Source organism: Ischnura elegans (assembly GCF_921293095.1).
Source record: "Ischnura elegans chromosome 13 unlocalized genomic scaffold, ioIscEleg1.1 SUPER_13_unloc_4, whole genome shotgun sequence".
Taxonomy (NCBI): Eukaryota; Metazoa; Arthropoda; class Insecta; order Odonata; family Coenagrionidae; genus Ischnura; species Ischnura elegans.
In genome coordinates this window covers 8,699,326-8,721,217 of record NW_025791660.1, presented here as the reverse complement: position 1 = coordinate 8,721,217, position 21,892 = coordinate 8,699,326, and the positions used below count along the sequence as shown (strand labels likewise).

Here is a 21,892-nt window from a genome sequence, read left to right as displayed (position 1 = left end):
CCTGGACCTCATTTAGTTGGACCTCCTGACTCTTTAGTATAACCTACAATACGACAAAAAATGATAACAATACGGAATAATCAAGGCATATGATCAGTTCATGTTCGTACATTACAATAAACTTAAGAACGGAACACAAAAAACAGATAAAAAATACCTTGTAACTAAGATCCTCCGCAATAACGAGGGTTATTTCAGTGAGGAAATCCACTCCCACATGAAGGAAAACAACACTGACCCCCACTCGAGCAGATGTCCAGCTCGAATCTGGCAGCTTAAGCGTCGGTAGAGCTTCAACCAAGGCACTCACGCTATACAAATGGGCTGATTTGCACCCCAACTCGTCCGCAGCAGTACTTAATACTACGTCCGCTAACAAGTGCAGGAAGTTTCCGCAATCCGCCTCCTCTGTAATATTTGCTGGATATGTTACCTCGGCATGCCGCACATCCACTGATGTATTTGGTTCCTCTTCCAAATTCTGCCCTCCAATGCCCTCATGCCCTAACTTCCTTTCCGCGGGTGGCTTCCTCGTCCTGCTCTCCTTCGACAGGTACTTGGGCAAATTTGGGAAAATCGATGGGACAGCCCCCTCTTTAATGAGCGGAATTCCTCTTTCTATTTTATGGATGGTCCCATCAGGCAATCGTGTTTCGTACCATCGAATTATGTCGTTTGGGCTGAAGTGCAGCTCACACACACGATCTGTAATCGCCAAAACCTTATCCTTCCGAGGAATAGCCCTCCTCCATTTTTCAAGCTGGGATTCGGACTGAAAAAGAAGTTAAAAGTGAAATATTTCGGTAATTATATAGTTAAATAAAATACAGGGAATTCCCGCCCAAACTTAAGATCATTATAACTTATGATTGCCTAGCGACCGCAATGGCGGACAATGACCCACGTACACTTACTTTGGCTTTAAACAAACTCCCGTTCTTCACACCCAGAGGTTTATTCTTTCTCTTCGAAGATGAATACCCAGTAGAGCATCCTGGCACACAACAGCTTCTTAAACCCATTGCTTCCTGAATAATCAGTGATTTTGCAAGAGACTCTCACGTTCCTCCCATTAGCGACAATGGTAAAATGGCTGTGACGCAGCCTCTGGTTGGTGGTCGGCGCTGTCATCGTTGGGATTAGGAACCATATTAACTTGCGACACAAATTTTGGACAAATGACGATCGTAGCGCACGAAGACAATCGTCCTTATACAGGGTTCTTGGATGAGTGCATCCTTCGCCCCACTTTTTCCATGATTCAAAGCGTGCAAAGCGTCCTCAGCCACGACCACCGAGAGACAAGGCCTGAGCGCTGATGCCTTTTAATTGTCTGACGTCACGAGCCGTAGGTTATCAACCACGCCTTCCGACAATGCTTGCAGTTGTTTATATTTATAAGCCATTGCGGTGAAAATGGTAATTGGGTTGTTGAACGCTAAGTTATTTGGAGTTTTAAAGCTTTTGCGATGGTGTTGTGGGCAACAGTATTGAATATAAGTGTTCAACAAATAGTGTACTAATGTTGTCTGCCTCTGTGCAGAGGAAAATACACGGAGGTAACGAACGTGTGCGTTTTCAAATTTCCTAAGGACGAAGAGACGAAGAGGAAATGGATAATTACTATTCCAAGAAAGGACTTCCACCCGACGAAATATTCCAAGGTCAGTTACTATCTTTTTCTTTCTATTTGGACGGGTGATTATTCAGGGAAATGTTAGTATAATTTAAATGTTGATAGTCATTAAGAGTGAATTAAAAAGAATTTTGATATAAACATTGACCGGTAGACGAATTGTTATGGTTTCTTGAAACAATTCTACTCTCGAGTGTATTTGCAGGTTGATTTCAATATTATTTGCGTTATCGCTTAAATTGTTAATTGTTTTAATTATTTTATAGTACATTGATGTCTTTGATATTCTCGAATATCAACGCTAAATAGAATACGGCGCTTATTCTCGTGTTCTAAGGTGTTGTTATTAAGAAAAACTTGACTTTTTGAGGGAATTATGAATAGTTTTGTTATTAGTAAATTGTGGAAACATGTGAAACACTCGGGATGAATAGATGAGATACCTACTTGTGTAATAAATATGACCCATGCCTACGATGGCATTTTACATTATTTGTATGTTTACGCATGCATGGGGTAGTATTACTGTTTTAGAAAAGAAGATTTTTTGCATTAAGTAGTTATTACATAGGTAATATGTACTAACTAATCGTGTTAATCTGAGAACGATTGTTTGAAGAGCGAAATCTAAAAGTCTTCGAGGGTATTAAATGAATGATTCTTCAGTAGTTAATAAATAATGGAAACATGTGAAACGCTCAGGATGAATAAATGTGCTACCTACAAGAGAAATAAATATGTCTTTGCCCATGTCTAAGTTTGCATTTTAGATCAAATATTGTTAATCTAACTACCATTGTGTACCCTTATAAGGCGAAGGTATTCTTCACTTGAAATACAGTTGATTTTCCGTTTACCAATAAAATTATTTCTATTTTTAAGGTGTGTATCCGGCATTTTCTGTTTGAAGATGTGCTTCATTAAAACTCCTACTTCGATGGGAAGTCAGGAAAACTGTTGGCTGTACTCTTGAACAGCCCAAAACTGAGGGATGGTGCCATGCCAAGGATCTTCCCTGATTGCCCTAGGTACCTTACCACTTCAGAGCAGACCAGGGATGCGCCATCAATGAGGGAACAGCGTCTTGAAAGTGCTACTGTGGAAGCTGCTTTAGCTGAGAGTTTGAAATCTCAGGAAGCATATAGGGCTTAGAAAAAGCTAGACTCCTTCAGAAACGTAAATTCTCTGGTGAAGATGAATAAGCATTCAGCATTTTGGGATGTGGTCGTGAAGCCGTGTGCTATAATATTAAAGCATTTGGAAGAGTGTGCACCACCTCTTATTACTTACTCATTAATAGTATACATTCATAATAATATCAAAGGATACCACTGAAAAAGGGAATTAAAAGCAATAGGCAAATTCACTCCACTTTTTCAAGCCTATTTCATGTATAAAAAGTACCTATGATGTGTTGGATAGAATTTAAAAACTCCACAAATAATATAAATATTTATAGCGATATTGTAGCTCTACTGGATGAATGAAATATTAAAGACTCTGCTAATCAATCTTTGAATAACTTTATCAAATCACAAATGTCTCTTGTTCCAGAAAAAAGGAAAGTAGGTTCAAGAAAAGAAGGTAAGTAAGGTTCATCTGTGACATATTTGTATTTGCTGCAATGTTTTTTTAATATCTCCTGAAGTTCAAAAATTTGCTCGCAATTCTGGTCATTTGGTTTTCCCTCATCCAGTTGCTATCAAACGGCTCTGCTCCTCTTTTAAAATTGGTCCAATTAATGAGCAAAATGAGCATGGGTTTCTATCTTACGTGAAGCACCGAGTATCTCATCACAGAGCCACGAGCGTTATATCACCCTTATGACCCTGCCAAACACCCTATAGGTGGCTCGCAGGGTATTATGTAGATGTAGATGATGGATGAAGTTCATTTGAAACCCTTTCTTGACTACAAGGGCAGATGTATGGTAGAACCTGCGTATAACTCCAGCATTTTAGCATCTAGTGCTCATGTATTCGCGGTAGAGAACTTACTATATTCATTTAAAGATATTGTCCATGTTTTGCCAGTGAGTACTCTGTCAGCCTGTGTTCTAAAAGATATTCTGAAGAAAGTCATCATTGGTCTCCAAAAAATTGGTCTGGATGAGGTTTGTATTATAAGTGAAAACAAATCCATCAACAGGAAGGCAGTATCTCTCTTCACCAATCCACCAAGGCTGAGTATAGTTTATCCACATCCTTCTCATCATTCTTGACCATTATCCTAAAGGCTTGACTCTGTCCATATGTTTAAATGCATTCGCAACAACTGGGTCAATAAGAAAAACTATTATTTTCCCAACTGAATGCATTATATGCTACATTTCTGTGTTATCAGGTAAGATATGGTTATTATATTTTTCCTCTCAAAACAATTTCCCCAGGTACTTTAAAGCAGCAAATCCTAGTTCACTGTTTCTTAAAAGGTCACAATTTGCCCCATTAAGTGCATAAATTGCCATGAAATTATAGTTTGCAGATAGGTCTTATCAAAACAATCTCTATATAATTTAACAGAAGCACAATCTAGTTTTGTCCTAATCTTGCGCATGTGTAAGAACATAACTTTTTTATTTCATCATCGTTTAATGCAGCGATGCTGAAAAAATAGAAGCCCCGTGAAGGATGTAAATATCCTATGACTTCTATGTTATAAGTACCACTGATGTGTAAAAGATGTTTTACTGAATATAAGACTTTTAAAGATATTCTCGAGGTTTCGAATGCATTTGGAAGCAAGCTGTTTCTCTTCAAAGAAGATTTTTCGGCGAAGGCGTTGGTACAGTCGAAACAATTATGTTTCCCGAGGTAGGGATTTACTGTAAACATCATTTAAATGTAATTACATATGATATTATACAGGGTGGGGCAGAATGGACTCCCTGATTTGACGGGTGAATTGTGAATAAACTAACAAATATAGTTTTAAAACGTTTATATTTCCCAAAACTACATTCAATGCCATTTTATTTTTATTTGAATTTGAAAATTTGTTAATCCAGGTGACGACCTTGGCGAGCGATGCACATATTGAGTCGTTCAAAAAAGTTTTCGAAAACTCTTCTCAGCATATCTTCTGATATTCCAACGATGACATCTGTTATTGCCTCCTTAAGAGCTTCCAAGGTCCTTCGTCGGACTTTGTAAATCTCAGCTTTGAGATATCCCCAAAGAAAAAAATCGCATGGACTCAAATCCGGGGAGCGAGGGGGGCCACGGAACTTCGCCTCGTAATGAGATCAGGCGGCCGGGAAATTGTCTTTGCAGGACTTGGCGTGAACGAAGGGCGGTATGAGCCGTGGCACTGTCCTGTTGAAACCAAAAGGCTTATGTGTCATATTGCTGACCATACTCTTCCATTTCAGGTTGAAAAAAGTTCTCCAGCATTTCACAATAACGCTTAGAGATAACAGTAACAGTTAAACCTCGAGATTCAAAAAAGTGAGGCCCGATAATGCCTATGGAGGACATGGCGCTCCAAACTGTCACTTTGGGGCTATGAAGAGGTCTTTGGTGAACTTCATGAGGATTTTCAGTCGCCCAGTACCGAAAATTTTGCTTATTAACTGTGCCGGAGAGGTGAAAATGCGCTTCATCGCTAGACCACAGAATAGCGTCGGGTTGCACAGAGGTTAAAATTGCATTGCAAGTATCCGTACGTTTCAGTCTTGTGGACTCAATTCTTGAACGACCATCATCTTGTAGGGGTGTAAGGTAAGGTCAGTGTGTAAAATTCGCATTACTGTTCTGGACGATATTCCAATGGCAGCAGCATGTTTCCGCGCAGAGCGCGATGAGGAATGCTCAATGGACGGTCTCACTGCCACGATGATTTCAGGTGTCCTAACACTATTAGGTCATCCTGCTGGTTTTCTAGGAAGTGCAGATCCTGTCGCCCGCACACAAGTGATCCATTTCCTAATGGGTTTTGCATCAGGAACATTGTTATGATGAGCCAAACCAAACTGCCTACGAAAAGCCCTCTGTGTCGCCAATACACTATTATTGTTTATAAAGAACGTTTCTATGACAAAGCCTTGATGCTCACCAGACCACTTCATGGCGATTACTAAAAAATGGCATCGCTTCCCCCACCAAACGACACTACTCCCACCCCGCTAACACACCTGCGCACTCTACAGTGATTGTCTGAAACTAGGGAGTCCATTCTGCCCCACCCTGTATAAGGAAAATTGTAGTCGGAGAAATGTCTGTTCACATATCGTTTGGTTTTCTTACGCATTCCCCACCAATCGGCGCTATCAATGGCAGTCTTCGCTACTCCCTCCGTCCGCCTACGACTCGTGACGTCACGATTCAGCACTCAGGCCTTGTCTCTCGGTGGTCGTGCCTCAGCTCTCACCGTCCTCTGTCTTGAAAGTGAAATATGGCTGCCACCGATGGGAAATATTTTGTTTGTAAGTAGTGTTGGTGATTTGCGACTTATTCGAGTGCTTGGTAATTTTTTTGTTTTTAATAATGAAATATCGTTACAGGGAGTTTGGAACTGACAGAGAAGTTCGTGAGAACTAGAAAAGAGAAGGCGGAGTTATTCGACGGAAGTCGAAATTCCGCGGTGACGGCATGGAGGTGAGTTCACATTGTTTTTTTAACTATAAATAATAGTTCCGCATTCTTCAGGTTTTCTTAAAATTTCATATTGATATCGGAATAATAAGTGAACGGTTACAGCAGGCATGTGATGATATATGTTGTTGCTCGTGTTAACAGAAATTCCATTGTGAGATGGGTTAGCTGTGTTACGCTTACTGCAAGTTTTAATTGAATTCTAATATAAATAATATGATCAAAGTTAATAGCTTAGGGCAAAAATCCTTAGACGCGTAATGCACGAACGTATGTAATGCTACCGTAAACCCTTTTACTTCAAGAAGTGAGACTACAACTTCAAGAGGAAGCATGAAATAGTGGAAAGGCTTTGTTACACGGCAAATTAACACCTACTAGTTAATGTATGAATGAATGAACGAGAAAATTAACCTTAAAACTACCCTAAAAATGAGTGGGTAAATGCGTGAACAGAACAGATAACCTCTTTTAATATGATTCGTGCAATTTCCGCTCCGTTCTGCCAAGATCATGCTTGCAAAGTACATTAACTATTACCGGTTAATTTACCGTGTAACTTGGCCTTAATAAAAGTGAAACCCCTATTGTAATCTGTGTCGAATTTAATGTGTGGATTTTTAATGAACTCTCAATATGGTCAATTAGTTGCTCCCCTCTTTTGAAATGATGAATATGAGTGCCGTTCTTGAGGTATAATTTAAAATTATCATAAAGCACTTCTCAGTACTTTATCCGATACATTTTTCCTTTCTTTCCTTAAGTGCCATCATTAAAGAGTTGGAGGGGAAGGTGGGAGTTTCGCTATGCAGAAAGAAGTGGGACAACTTATGTAAGAAGTACAAGGTGAGTGTGGGCTTTCAAGTGAATCTCGATTTAACTGATCGAAAAACTTTTTTGTGGCATGGTCTTTCCAGCAACGACAGTAACTGCTTATCCAATATCCTGAATTTATTAGCCTGTGAAGTTAATCAACTCTTAAGGGTATAATTTTCCATGTTTTAAATGATTTTGATGAAATGATTTGGTACGTGTTGTTTGTTGTTGAATCTTGACATTTTGGTAATCAGTAAGGTAAACATACCAATGCATGACCCTTTAAGGTTTCAGCCATGAAATTAAATCCTTTCAGGAACAATTTAAATGCATATTTAATTTCTTTTTTGATTAGTAACTGTTTTGAAACTTTTTCTTTAAGACATCGTTTTTGTTGATCGTGTAAATTTAAAAATGTATCATTTTTATTTTCTTCGTAATTGGCTTGAAATGCTCCTATTCCTGACCCTCAAAATTCTGTGCACACTTTCTTAAACCGGATTCCTGATGTTTTAGTTGCTGACCCTCTAGTTATTTTCCTGGAAAGCTATTTATAACACAATGTAATTAACTTTACACGTAGGTTACTGTCATATATATTTAAATAACACAGACTATCAAATGTAAGGATATATAAATTTTGACACTCTTAGCTTCAAATTTATATTTCATACCAAATATCATCCTTTTTCTCTGGCCAAGACCAACCTGATGGCCCATTCATAGTCATTCCTGAAATGAGTAACTCTTGGCCATATTTGGTTTCTTGTTTCTTTTGTGTCTCCCCCAGAAAAAGTTCTTCTTCATTTACAGTAATCACGTTATCATTGATGTTTAACAGATTGTTTGGGTCATGGTTGGTGTCAGTTACTGTGCCACTCATGAGGTCTGCTGTTGCAGGCTTTTCATGATTGGACGAACTAGCATCAGCACTGGTAGAATCAACATAATGCAGCGTAGATTTTCGTGCCTTGCATTTTATGCTCATATCTTACTACAAAACATTTTCCTTTGCTTTCTCCCCTTTGATTTTTTCCTGTCTTTCTTCAAAGTAAGAATGGATAATATGGAAGGAAGTTGAATAATTGAATGGAAGATGGATGCTTGGTTACTCTTCATATCCTCTCTAGTAATTTCATTTTAACTATTGTTGCAGGACATAAGGAACCCTGCCACAGGGAGTGGGAGGGAAGGAGGAGGAGAGTGTGCGGACACATGGCCTTTTTATGGGGTGATGCACTGGGCACTTTCAGAGCGGGATGCAGTTTCTCCACCCTGCCTGTTTATTTCGAACCAGCCGCAGTCCCCAGGGAGCCTGCAGGATGGAGGCGATGGGTGCTCCTTGAGCTCCTCAGCGTCCACCTCCTCATCCAGCGACAGCCCTCAACCGCCTGAGAGGAGGAGGAGGTCATCCAGCACAAGGGAGGATGCATTGGAGAGGCTGGTAGCCTCTGTGGAGGAAGCGGTTGAGGATCAAAAGCGGAGGGGGGATGAATTTCTGCATTTGTTCCGCAGTTATGTCGAAAATAAAAAATAAATTTAATATCCGTTCTTTTCATTTTATCCTAGCCCTCTGGGCCCATTCCATCCCTTCAAACTCCTTGCCTCTCTCCTGCTCAGTACAATATCTATGGGTAAGTCGTTCGTATACAGGTATACCTGGTGAGCATTGTGAGGAAGCATGAAGACCCAGAAGAATTTTGTAGGTAATTGCATGTGGAGGGGTTGATGCTTTAGATTGTGAGACAAGAATGAAGGGAATCTGATAATTTCACCTCTTGCAATTCCATTTTGTGTTAAATTTACTTGTAGCCATTTGCTGAATGAAATTCTCCATCTCTATACCATGTTGTCCACATTGGTTATGATCGGGGGAGGAATTAACCGTATATAAGGTTGTTAGCTAGAAAAGGAAGTCGAAGTAGTATGCTAGATATTGGGGTTTCAGGGAATATACTGTGAAAGTGACCATACTATCTTTGCAATTTTGTCACCATATTAGACAACTGTTGAAATTAATTCATTTTTCATCCGCTTCACTGACTGCTTCGTGCATGTTAAGCATTACTGTACCATTTCTCAATGCATCTGCGAAGAAGTTAGATATTCCATTCTATACCCTGAGCTCCTGGAGGGATGCACTGCTCGGTGACCTCAATTTTTAAGGATGAGGTATAAGGAATGAGGGAGGGAGGGAACTCATACAGGGGTTATTTCATTGCCAAGGTAAATTGACCTTGAAATGTACATAGAGTTGTAAATTAAAATCAATAATTGAACACACAATATATATATTTTACAAATAGTCATGGTCGGCCAAATGTCCTGGCACAATATCAGGTCTCGACATACGTCGGGCTATATTGTCTCTTAAGTTGAAACAATTTTCATGGTGCCCCACCATTCCCACCACATTCTCTTCTTCCCCAACAAGTCCATCTCCCACCAAAATGTCGCCATTTGTCAGACATATATTATGCATGATGCAGCAGGCCCCGATTACGTTCGCCACTCGGGTGTGACGCAACGTCACCCGCTGCATAAATATGCACCTCCACCTGGTTTTCAGCATGCCGAAGCTCCTTTCTATTATGTTCCTGCCCCTTCGGTGGTGCGCATTGAAACGAGCCTGAATAGGCCCTGCCACTGGCTCGCGGTATGGCGTTAGCACGGCTATGGGGTCGGCAATGCAGGGGTTGCCGCTGTCCCCCAATATAGCATATCCTTGAGGGGGATACAACGCATTGACGTACAGGGGGCTTGCCCTTAATACCCTCGAGTCGTGCACCGACCCAGGGTAACCCGCAAAAACATCCACAAATTTTCCCGTATGGTCACACACTGCCTGGAATTGAACCGAGTACCTCAGCTTCCGACTAAAATAATCGGCCCGGTTAGGGCCGGATGGTATCACCTCCACATGACAGCCGTCAATGGCACCCACAACACAACGAAGCTCATCATTCCTTGCCATCCTTACAAACCCTGCCCCAATCGCCTCCAGCTCGCCATTACTGGGGATACAGATTACCCTCCCAGACAGCGCGAGCACCTGACGCATCATCTGGTGCACCATTCGATGAACGGATGATCGAGGCATCCCGAAATTAAAACTGACTATTCGAAAAGATGTTCCGCTTGCCAGCCAAAACAGGAACACTGCCAGCCGCAACTTCTGCTCCCATCCACTCCTCCTGTTCATGGAGACCATCCTCAGGAGGTCATGAAATGGCTCCTCGGAGACGCGGATATGCTTCCGCCTATCCCACTGACCCCCCAGCAGAACCCGGATCACTTGCTGCTCCCGGTTTAGAAGGCAATATTGCATCGGTTCCTGGCAAGAAATTTCATAATTTAGTCTTTCCATGTATAGAAGATTGAAATGAGATAAATGCATGAAGTGATAACAAGTGTTTTAATGAATCTTACAACTGAAATACCAACTGAAATACCAACCAATTCCTCATCAGCAAACAGTTCCCTTACGGCCAACAGCAACCGCTGCAGGAGAAGTAGTAGCCTCTGCTCCTGCTGCAGCCACTCTTGCAGTGCCAGAAAAAGCACTTCCTCATCCATTACTAAAACGCGACCCGTTAATTCCCCGCGATAAGTGAAATGAAAAGTCTGTACCTAAATATGTAACGAATCAAGCGTTATGGGCAAAAATTTAAGTAGGTGCTAGTTAAAATTAGGGAAATACTATAAATGCTAAAAACTTATCAATATACGTGAAATATGATGATATTAATTGAATCGACTAAATATAAATGGTTAGGCCTAAAACGAATTAATAATAAACTTTAAGTGGCTAAACCTCAGAATACACCATGACCTTAAAAATACGCAATAGAAACTAACTTGCTAAAATAAATGGGAAATTGAACCTAATTGAACAGTGAACCTAATTTATAAATCGATTGCAATTCTGAAGTACGAATGGAATATATGCTAAACTTAAGATACAAAATATGCTACACTTGTACTACCTCCTAATGTTACAAGAACAACAGAAACTAACTTGCTAAAATAAATGGGACTTTGAACCTAATTTATAAATCGATTGAAATGCTAAATTGAAAGGAATATATGCTAAACTACAAAATATGCTAACTTGTACTACCTCCTAATGTTACAAGAACTAAATGACACTAACGCAACGAATTAAAAAAATACCCTCTACTACAATATCTAACCTAAAATGTTGCCTAATATACTAATGGAATGAGAAAATGCTTTTCTCCAACACCCAATAACTCAAACTAACTTTGCGAAGCGACACGATTGCACGTAAACGTTGACAATGTGGATTGCGGTGGAATGTGATGGGTTTTGTGCATCATTTGTTCAAATCATTCCGATTATCTCTTGTTTTGCATTGGCCTTGTGCCCAGTAGATGGCAGCACCTGCGTAAGGATGTCCCAATTCATGCTCCCTTGTGGTTGGCTGCCCAGAATCTGGCTGGCTAAATACATGATGCCTAATGGCTAACGAGTTGGGACACGGCTTTACCCTCCGTTCCCTTGCGCCCTCGCCGATTGGATCCACCCTTGCTGTCGTCACATCCGTAAGTTGACGATCGAAAAGTGCACGGAGGGTGAATAATTGCGAATTGGAAAACGGCCATAGTTTTGAAAGACTTCAGGTCGACCAGCCTGCCATCGGGGTGTTGAATCCTGATGGCCCTCCCTGGAGCCCTTTCTTCTATTGAGGTGGAGGAGGACTGAGGGAGATCAGATGGAGGTATGGGAAGAGAGTGGGTGGCAGATGGTTGAGGGGCAGGAGTTCTTAAGGCAGAGGCAACAGCTGGTTGAGGTTCTGGTGAGGAGGGGAGGGTTCAACGGTGTGGGAGATTGGACATTTTTCTTCTTAATAACACTTCCACGGAGGATGTCAACTGTTGCATTTGTAAGAGGATCCTCTCCTCCTTATCCTCCATCCGCCTCATCCTCTCCCTGTCCTTCTGTCCCCGCTTTACCAGTCGGTAGAGGTCGCCCTCGGATGTCGAGGAACATCTCCTCTTCCTCTTTGCATTAGGAGTGACCAGAACAGGCGATGACCCACTCCCACTGGTCCCTGCACCTCAATCCATGTCTGGCCTGTAGTGAATGAAGTCATATGAAAGAATTTATTAGCAGTTCATGAACCCGAAGAAGTCCCCGGGGTGTGTGATGTGGTACATAAAATATTGACGGAGTAAACCCTTGAATGACAAAATAATGACTTCAAGTTTCTAATACAATCGCATACGCTACTATTATGTGCATACAACACTTAACTATAGGTAGGTAAATATTGTAAATGTATTAGGTTATTTTCATGAAATTTACATGAAAAAAACTTCAAAGAATACTTTGAAATCATTACATAGACACTGCACATGAAGAATTGAGGATAGTAATATGAAATTATTTCTTTGACAAATATAAAGGACTGCTGGGTATTCCAAACACTAATGCTTAGGGGTATTTTAGATTTAAAAACAAGAGTTAATATGAATAATCACTCTTGAGATCACATTTACTATGACACAGAGCAGAGTTGTGGTGGAAGAGCGAAGTAAAAGCTAAATATGGTTTTAACGAGTAGAGACCAACCTGTACCTTAAATATTACACTACTGATAGGATGGAAGTTAATTGATAAAAAGCTATCAACACAAGGTCCAGAAAACGATATTGTAAAAGAAAAATCAAGCAAACTTATCCGAAGTTATAAACTCATGAATTCAAAAGTCACCCCTGTCTTTTGTATCATGATGATGTTAGCAACTTTTTGAAATGAAAATATTTTAGCAGTGAAGGTGCTATTTTCAAACAATAAAATAAGCATTTCCCATGGGCGAACTGCAAACGTTTCTTTCATCATTTCGCTATGGATTGTTGCGTTGCGGTGAAAGAACGAGGCAAACGTCGAGTGGAGCACACACGTCTTTATTTCTCGGACGACAGACAAGAACAGAGATCAAGGCTTGAAGTGCACAGCAGTACACGAGAGAATGATAGATGAAAAAAGAAGAACGAAATGCCACCGGAGTGTAAACTCAACATAATAAATATCATGTGCATTGCATCATTTTTTAGAGACGTTGTAATCTGATAATGGCAAAGGCAATATGTCGGGCACAAACCTCAGTTCAAATCTCCAACCAATTGAGGAAGTGCGAGAATTTTTGACACACGACATAAAAGGGGAAGAAAAGGACCTCGGTGACAATCTTAATAATAACATCTACATCTACATAATACCCTGCGAGTCACCTCTAGGGTGTTTGGCAGGGGGTGATCAATCACCAGCATGCAGCATGCATTTGAACTCTTACATGCACACCACACCATCCAAAAAACGTCCCGTTTAATAACAAACTATACTACTATATGTTGTTAGAAATAGATAATAATTGAATTATGAAGCATGCATTAAGTTTTACATAGGTTAGTAGGCTACACTACAAGTCATGCAATCTATTTACGAGTTCTATTGCTGCCGTTATAATCTCTTATTGATCGCGGAAAAAATGACATTCGGAATCTGTATGTTCTGCAATCTATCTCTCTTATTTTATTTATATGATCTGATCTTCCGTAGTATGTTGGCGTCCGTAAGATATGGTTAAATTCTTCACAAAAGACACTGCTCTTGAATTTATCTAAAAGGTTTAGTCTACTTTTCAATCTACGGTCCGACAGAGATTCCCATCCGAGTTTATCTAAGAGGTCAGTTACACTAACAATTCTATCGTAACGAACTTTCACATGCCTGGCAGCTCTTCTTTGACAATAACAGCACAATTAAAAGATGGATCAAGTAGGGCACCACTGTTAATGCAAGCTAACACAACGTCACTTCAGAAAGAAATCAACAATTTTAGCGAGAACATGAAGATACTCACAGATGCGCAAGGGAGTCCAGCTGTGCCACGGGAGTGGCAGAGGGCTTCTCCCCGTGCAAGAGCTGTAGCGGCTGCCAGAAAACCCAATCGGGAGGTGAATCGCCGGATCGCAATCCTCTCTCCACCTCCATGTATCTTCACTTCAAGTTCAGGATTTTGTCCTTCACCTGGCACCCACCGCGGGGGAACCCTCTTCTCGTCATCTCCTGTCCTAGGCCACTCCATATGCTCGTGTGACCCTTTAGGATGCTCTTGAATCTGTAAGTCTCCAGATCAACAGGGTCCGTCGAGGGGTCACCAGGGAACCAATTAATACGCCCACACGCCTCGCCTCGCCGGAATTTCTGTTTAAATTTTATACACTAGCCCCAGCCTTCTGGCTGTCTCCAGTGGATTTCTGAAAATGTGGTTTCTGCTATTAAATAGTCATTATCTCTTCAGTATGTCTGATGGTTTTAAATTATGGGGAAGGGATGTGGTTTGGGATTAGGGCCGAGATTGGCGTACGATGTCTGGAGCCTGGGTTCGGGGTATAGTCCCAGAGATCTATTATTTTTTCGTTGCCTGTGCGTGTCAGAGATTTCTTGAAGACATGAATGTTTGCTTTTAGTTCGCTTAGGATAGGGGTAACATTGAGGTCTTTCCGCAGATCCTTGTTTCTTATGATCCATGGGGCGCCCACGATCTCCACACAAGGTGCACAACTCTCGCTTTATTAACCACTCAAGTACACTCTCCGCACCAGACTACTCTACCCGCTCCGAGCGCGCTACACCGCCGCTCGTCGTCACCACGTGACTCCTCCTGGTCATCCCCTATTCGTTGCTTCCCATTCACCTCATGCATAGGCGACCAGGAGACAATGTTGCGTTCCACTGCTACTCTGTATGTGTTTGCAACTCCTCGGCGGCTAGGAAGAAGGGGGGGGAGACGATACAGTGGCATGGACAATCAAGGAAAGGGGCAGGTGGTATGTGGGGTGGGAGGAAAGGTGCCGAGTCATTAGGCGTACTTACAAATCTAAAGGAAGTGAAGAAGTAAGCACTCATTAAGCAGAATGCTTATAACCCGTCCTAATTGTGTGCCCACCACTTAATTGTAAAATACATAATGTATTTACACAGGCATAACCTTGCCTGGGTATGGCCTTCTGTGAGAGACAGCTGAGAGAAATGTATTTAAGTTCAAGATTAAGATAGGGTAATCTATTAGACTCGCAACAGTGATTGAACATAGAGAAAGTAAATGTTACAATAAGCGGAGGAAGGCTCTACATTTCTGAGATAACCAATGGATTACTTTCAAAATGGGCAGGTCACGGCACGAAGACTATTCAGTATTTCCATGCAACGGCAAGCTAGCATTGTCGATTTCTTTGAGCTGAAAGTAGTCACGTACAACAAAACATTTTTATTGGCTACTGCCTCAAAACAGTATTCCCCTTAATAAAAGCACAGCATGAAGGCAACGTTAAATCCGACATATATAGATATCATCAATACGATCGCACTGTGTTCGTTAACTTTCACCTTTCCATAAATATTTTCCGTCAATAATTAGCCCACAAGCTGTTGCTACAGAGAGGGTCACTTTAAAAAAAAGTGTACAACTGAAAGCATGATATTCCTTCACAATTACACACAAAGCGGTTCGTATCTGACTGTGGCGGGTTCGTCGCGGAGGCCCCATTTAATGACAACCCCGGATAGACAGCGGGCGCCGAGGTCGCGGAGCTGCGGGAGCGACGGATATAAAAGGCCGTGTCTTGGGGCAGACGGGGGTTTATTTTGCTGTAAAACCAGACAGTGTAAAGTTGCTTGGTGGCTACTGAATAAAGAGGCCGAAACCCGGATCGGAGTTTACTTATTTTTACGGCAACAACACATGGGGTCAGGTGTGTTATTATGTCGAATAAGCAAGTCGAAGGGATAGGAGGTCCTACCTGGTCCATACCCCAGCAGTTTTCCTTCGTGGCGGAAGATTGGCCAAGATGGAGTCGACGGTTCGAGAGGTACAGACGAGCTTCTGGACTCGCCAAAAAGCCAGAAGATGAGCAAGTCGACGCATTGATTTATGCAATGGGTGACGACGCGGACGATATACTATCATCCTTCAACCTATCGGCGGAAGAAGAAAAGAAGTACAGTATCGTGTTTGGAAAGTTTGAAGAGCATTTTGTCCCGAAGGTAAATATAATTTACGAACGTGCCCGTTTCAACAAGCGACTGCAAGGAGAGACCGAAACGGTGGAAGAATTCGTTCGTAATCTGCATATTCTCGCTAAAAACTGTAAATTTGGCACCCTGCGTGAAGAATTGGTGAGGTACCGTCTGGTAGTTGGTTTACGGAACGCCAAGTTGTCCGAAGCCCTACAATTGGATCCGGAGCTTACGCTGGAGAGAGCCGTTACAAAGGCGAGGCAAGCAGAAGACGTGCACAGGCAACAGACGCTGATAAGGAGTAACTCAGGGGAAGATAAAACAGTCCACTCGCAGGCACGAGGATCTGAGGTGGACGTGGTGCGGAAGAAGGCTCCACGGCACCAGAAGGCATCGACGTCAACAGCCGCCCTACCCGACCAAATGAAGGTGAGTGGTCGCAAATGTCCACGGTGCGGGAAAACGCCGCAGCACACGGAAGATTGGCCAAGATGGAGTCGACGGTTCGAGAGGTACAGACGAGCTTCTGGACTCGCCAAAAAGCCAGAAGATGAGCAAGTCGACGCATTGATTTATGCAATGGGTGACGACGCGGACGATATACTATCATCCTTCAACCTATCGGCGGAAGAAGAAAAGAAGTACAGTATCGTGTTTGGAAAGTTTGAAGAGCATTTTGTCCCGAAGGTAAATATAATTTACGAACGTGCCCGTTTCAACAAGCGACTGCAAGGAGAGACCGAAACGGTGGAAGAATTCGTTCGTAATCTGCATATTCTCGCTAAAAACTGTAAATTTGGCACCCTGCGTGAAGAATTGGTGAGGTACCGTCTGGTAGTTGGTTTACGGAACGCCAAGTTGTCCGAAGCCCTACAATTGGATCCGGAGCTTACGCTGGAGAGAGCCGTTACAAAGGCGAGGCAAGCAGAAGACGTGCACAGGCAACAGACGCTGATAAGGAGTAACTCAGGGGAAGATAAAACAGTCCACTCGCAGGCACGAGGATCTGAGGTGGACGTGGTGCGGAAGAAGGCTCCACGGCACCAGAAGGCATCGACGTCAACAGCCGCCCTACCCGACCAAATGAAGGTGAGTGGTCGCAAATGTCCACGGTGCGGGAAAACGCCGCAGCACGCTTTCGCACGATGTCCGGCGCGTCAATCTGCGTGCGCCCTTTGTAAAAAGAAAGGACATTGGGCAGCAGTTTGCAGAACGAAGGCGGTTGCTGAAATTGACAAGCGGCTCCCGGGTGAAGACGACCATTTCTTTTTGGGAAGCATTTTGACGGGAGAAGAACCATGGAGGGTCTCACTCGTCATCGGTAACCAAGAAATCCCCTTCAAAGTCGACACAGGCGTGGATGTCACTGTCATCGGCGCCGAATTATTTAAAACGTTGAAGGGAATACAACTCGAAAACACCACAAAATTCCTCCGCGGCCCAAATCGAAGCAGATTGCAGGCCAAAGGAAAATTCCGGTCACTTCTACGTTGGAAGGATCGCGTGTACGAGGACGAGATTTTCGTGGTGAATGGAGTTGAAGATGCGCTCTTGGGACGTCTAGCTATATCATTCTTCTATGTACGGATCATAAACCTCTCGTGGCACTATTGGGAGCAAAACCCCTCAGCGAATTGTCCGCCAGAGTGTAGCGTTTCCGTATGCGCCTCATGCGTTTCGACTATGAGGTAATTTATGTTCCCGGAAAGAAATTGTATACGCCAGATGCTCTCTCACGATCACCAATCTCCAAAACCCCAAAAGAAGGCGATATTCTCACCGATGAAGACGTGGAATTGTACGTCGAAGCTGTGAAAGCGGATTTACCAATGAGCGACAAACTCATGAAGGAAGTGTTGAAAGCGCAACGAGAAGATGAAAGAACTCGACGAATAACTAAGTATGTGAAAGAAGGCTGGCCACGTAAAGAGAAACTGCTGTTGGAGGATACCAGCTTCTACCACGAACGAGCAAATCTTTCCCTCCTTGACGGGCTACTAGTCAAGGGGACCAGGGTTTACATCCCGGAATCATGGAGGAAAGAGATATTGAGCCGTATCCACGAAGGTCATCTAGGTATTTCAAAGTGCCGGAGGCGGATGCAGCAGTCGGTGTGGTGGCCAGGAGCATCCCATCAAATACTGGAAATGATAAGCAAGTGCCCGGAATGTCTCGAACGTCGTTCATCGCGAGTAGAGCCGTTGAGACCTACGGAGACACCGGCACGGCCCTGGCAGATGGTGGGAATGGATATTTTTCATAGCAGAGGGCGTGAGTACTTAGTAATCGTAGACTACTTTTCAAAATACCCTGAAGTCGCGTATTTGGAAAATACGCGGGCCACGAACGTGATAGCGAAAATAAAATCAATATTCGCACGTCACGGAATCCCACAAGTAGTCCGAACGGACAATGGGCCACCGTTTGGAGGAAGAGAGTTCCAGGAATTCGCGAACAAATACGGAATGGATGTCGTAACTAGCAGTCCATACTACCCAAAGAGTAATGGACTAGCGGAGGCAGCGGTGAAAACGGTAAAAAACATACTGGCGAAAGAAAGAGACCCGTGGTTGGGGTTTCTTGCATACCGTGCATCACCCATGGAGTCGGGGTATTCCCCAGCGGAACTACTAATGGGACGTAAGCTGAGAACGACTTTGCCATTTCATCCTACGAAGTTGAATCCCAAATGGCCCAGCCTCACGGTCCTACGGGATAAGAATAAGGTCATCGCGGAGAGACAGAAGAGGAACTACGACCGACGACACCGGACGAAAGAACTACCCCTATTGCCTGCGGGAGCCACCGTTTGGGTGAGAGATCGTCGGGAGTATGGAACGGTTGTCGGAGAGTCGGGCCATCCCCGGTCCTATCTCATTGAGACGGGTAGTGGAGTCATCAGGAGGAATCGGGTGGCGCTGACATTAGCTGAACGGCAGCCGAGTATTTCGAGTGATTATGAAGCACTTTTTCCAGACCTCGAGTCTACAGCGAAGAGCCACAGCCCACCAGAGACGGGAGTATTCAGGACGAGATACGGACGACTTGTGCGTCCCCCTCAATGATACACTCCTTAGACCCGTTTCCCTGTTCCTTTCCCTGTTTTATTCAGTGTTTTTTCAGAAGGAGAGATGTGGCGGGTTCGTCGCGGAGGCCCCATTTAATGACAACCCCGGATAGACAGCGGGCGCCGAGGTCGCGGAGCTGCGGGAGCGACGGATATAAAAGGCCGTGTCTTGGGGCAGACGGGGGTTTATTTTGCTGTAAAACCAGACAGTGTAAAGTTGCTTGGTGGCTACTGAATAAAGAGGCCGAAACCCGGATCGGAGTTTACCTATTTTTACGGCAACAACACACTGACCATCACGAATAAATTAATACAATGAAAATATTAATTTCAGCAGTTCCGCAAACTTCACATCATTTTAGCAATACATTAAAAGAGGTTATGAAATGTTTTCGTAAAAATACGAAGCGAGCTGGTGGCTAACGATACACGGACTAAAATATATCGCATAACTTACTCTTACTCTAAAATTTATTAATATTCAACAATATTAATACTTGATACTGGGTAACACTTAAAAAATTTCAGCTACTGGAAGCATAACATTCATTTCACAATTATCACACCACGTGGTTGGCATCTGGCCGTCACGAATAGTTTAATGCAATGAAAATATTAATTTCTGTGGTTTCGCAAACTCCACATTATTTCTAGCAATACATTGAAAAGAGGTTACGTAAGATTTTCGTAAAAATACAAAGCGAGCTAGTGGCTAACTATGCACGGACTAAAATACATCTCATATCTTGGATCAAGTTTACAATTGATTAGTATTTTATGATAAATACTTAATACAGGGTCACATTTAAAATTTTCAGCAACTAGAAGCTTGATATTCATCTCGCAATCATCACACCACGTGGTTGGCATCCGGCCATCACGAATAAATTAATACATTAAAAATATTAAATTTAGCAGTTCCGCAAACTTCACATCATTTTTTACAATGCATTGAAGGAGTTATGTAATATTAACGCAAAAATACATAACGAGCTAGTGGTACTGTACACCGACTGAAAAATATCGCATACTTTACGTCAAGTTTGGAATGCATTAATATTCAATAAATACTATGTGATTTGGAGAGCAATTGCCTCCTTTTAATTATGTCTGAGGAGTATATTACAATTAATATTCCAGTCTCTTCCTCCGAAAATGTTTTCCTCTCCATTGCTTCTGCCGCCATCATCCTTCTCTCTTCCTTTTTTTCTAACCAGCTTCTGACCAACCTGCGTTCACACACGCCACTACTACCGCCAACCATGGTCGGAAAACGGTGGTCAGAATCCCAACCACGGTTAACGTGAACTTGCGTTCACACACGCCACTATTACCGCCAACCATGGTCGGAAAACGGTGGTCAGAATCCCAACCACGGTTAACGCGAACTTGCGTTCACACACGCCACGAACACCGCCAACCATGGTCGGAAAACGGTGGTCAGAATCCCAACCACGGTTAACGCGAACTTGCGTTCACACACGCCACGAACACCGCCAACCATGGTCGGAAAACGGTGGTCAGAATCCCAACCACGGTTAACGGTAACTTGCGTTCACACCTTGTTTTGTAACCATGGTTGGGGCTAACCGGCGTAAAAAGAACGTAGTGTGAACGGGGCATCAGGCAGACGGCACGCGGACGTGTCGGAAGAAAGACCCAAACATGAAAAAGACAAACTTTTAACGGACCCACACGAAAGCCCAAATACATTTAAAAGGGAAATAAAACCTAGAGTTTAAAGTGTAATTCTATCAGCGGAATCAAAAAAAAATATGTTCCGTTAAGTTTTTCCCCTAAAAAAAACCAAAGATGAAAATTCTGTCTTTTAATACAGCCAGGCTAAATAACCCGGAAAAAGTAAAAATTGTTTGGGGAGTGAGTGATTTAAGAAAAAAGTGTTGATGTAGTGCTTCTACAAGAAGTACACAAAGACGCAAATTGGTATAATTCTAATTTTAATAATTATGACAGTTTTTCTGATACTAACCTAGGTATAATGAATTGTGTGAAAAAAGGATTAATAACTAACAACTGTCGGAGACATGTCTGCCAGAATACTTACTTTACAAGTGGAGGGTATAAATATGTTAAATGTGTACGACCCTTCAGGGGCTTTAGGTAGAAAGGCCAGAGACAAACTATTTTATAACGACATTATTCCTTACGTAAATTGTTTCCACGTAAAGGCAGTAATGGGGGAGACTTTAATGCTATCTATAGGAAACAGGACAGTAGAGCAAACGAGATTAGTATAAATTATCAAGTTTCAAAATCATTCAATCTTTTAATAAATAGCATAAAAGGTGCGGATGGCTTCAGTAATGAATTCTACTTAGCCTTTTGGGACATCCTAAAACCTCTCTCTCAAAAAACTATTCAATCACATTAATAAACACGGAATAACAGAGAAAATGAAACTAGCAATTATAAAACCAATACCGAAATTCAGCCACTCAATAACAATAGACCAATTCCGACCAATCTCACTCTTTAACACAGACTACAAGATATACACACATATATAATCAAAAATAAAACAGAACAAATAATTTCACCTCTTCTTTACAAACATCAATACACAGGCAAAAACGCAATCGACGCCACTACACTTATCATCACTTCATCACCTGGACCACTGGACACGCACCCACTGATAATAGCAGAAGACTTAGAAAAGGCCTTTGACCTGACACGGATACGGATAGAATGGATTTTAACAATCCTGAAAAA

The 21,892-nt window shown here is 42.3% G+C and overlaps 3 protein-coding genes and 1 long non-coding RNA gene across 4 annotated transcripts; 3 read left to right on the top strand and 1 right to left on the bottom strand.

Moving 5' to 3' along the window:
- The first annotated feature begins 1,480 nt into the window (after positions 1 to 1,480).
- On the top strand, positions 1,481 to 2,603 carry LOC124173347. The gene is made up of 2 exons (XR_006868515.1): positions 1,481 to 1,664; positions 2,519 to 2,603. It is a non-coding gene; the product is annotated as an uncharacterized LOC124173347 (long non-coding RNA).
- Positions 2,604 to 5,992: 3,389 nt separating this feature from the next.
- On the top strand, positions 5,993 to 8,581 carry LOC124173078. The gene is made up of 4 exons (XM_046552591.1): positions 5,993 to 6,059; positions 6,138 to 6,231; positions 6,993 to 7,074; positions 8,201 to 8,581. The coding sequence occupies exons 1-4, from the start codon at positions 6,029 to 6,031 to the stop codon at positions 8,579 to 8,581; spliced, it is 588 nt and encodes a 195-aa protein (XP_046408547.1). The 5' UTR covers positions 5,993 to 6,028.
- Positions 8,582 to 9,333: 752 nt separating this feature from the next.
- Positions 9,334 to 11,406, bottom strand: LOC124173234 (protein ALP1-like). Its single transcript, XM_046552762.1, has 2 exons — positions 10,501 to 11,406; positions 9,334 to 10,378 (listed from the first exon to the last, which is right to left on the bottom strand). The coding sequence occupies exons 1-2, from the start codon at positions 10,618 to 10,620 to the stop codon at positions 9,341 to 9,343; spliced, it is 1,158 nt and encodes a 385-aa protein (XP_046408718.1). The 5' UTR covers positions 10,621 to 11,406; the 3' UTR covers positions 9,334 to 9,340.
- A 7,151-nt stretch (positions 11,407 to 18,557) lies between these two features.
- Positions 18,558 to 19,157, top strand: LOC124173077. Its single transcript, XM_046552590.1, has one exon. It carries the CDS (start codon positions 18,558 to 18,560, stop codon positions 19,155 to 19,157), a length of 600 nt encoding a protein of 199 aa, XP_046408546.1.
- The last annotated feature ends 2,735 nt before the right edge of the window (positions 19,158 to 21,892 follow it).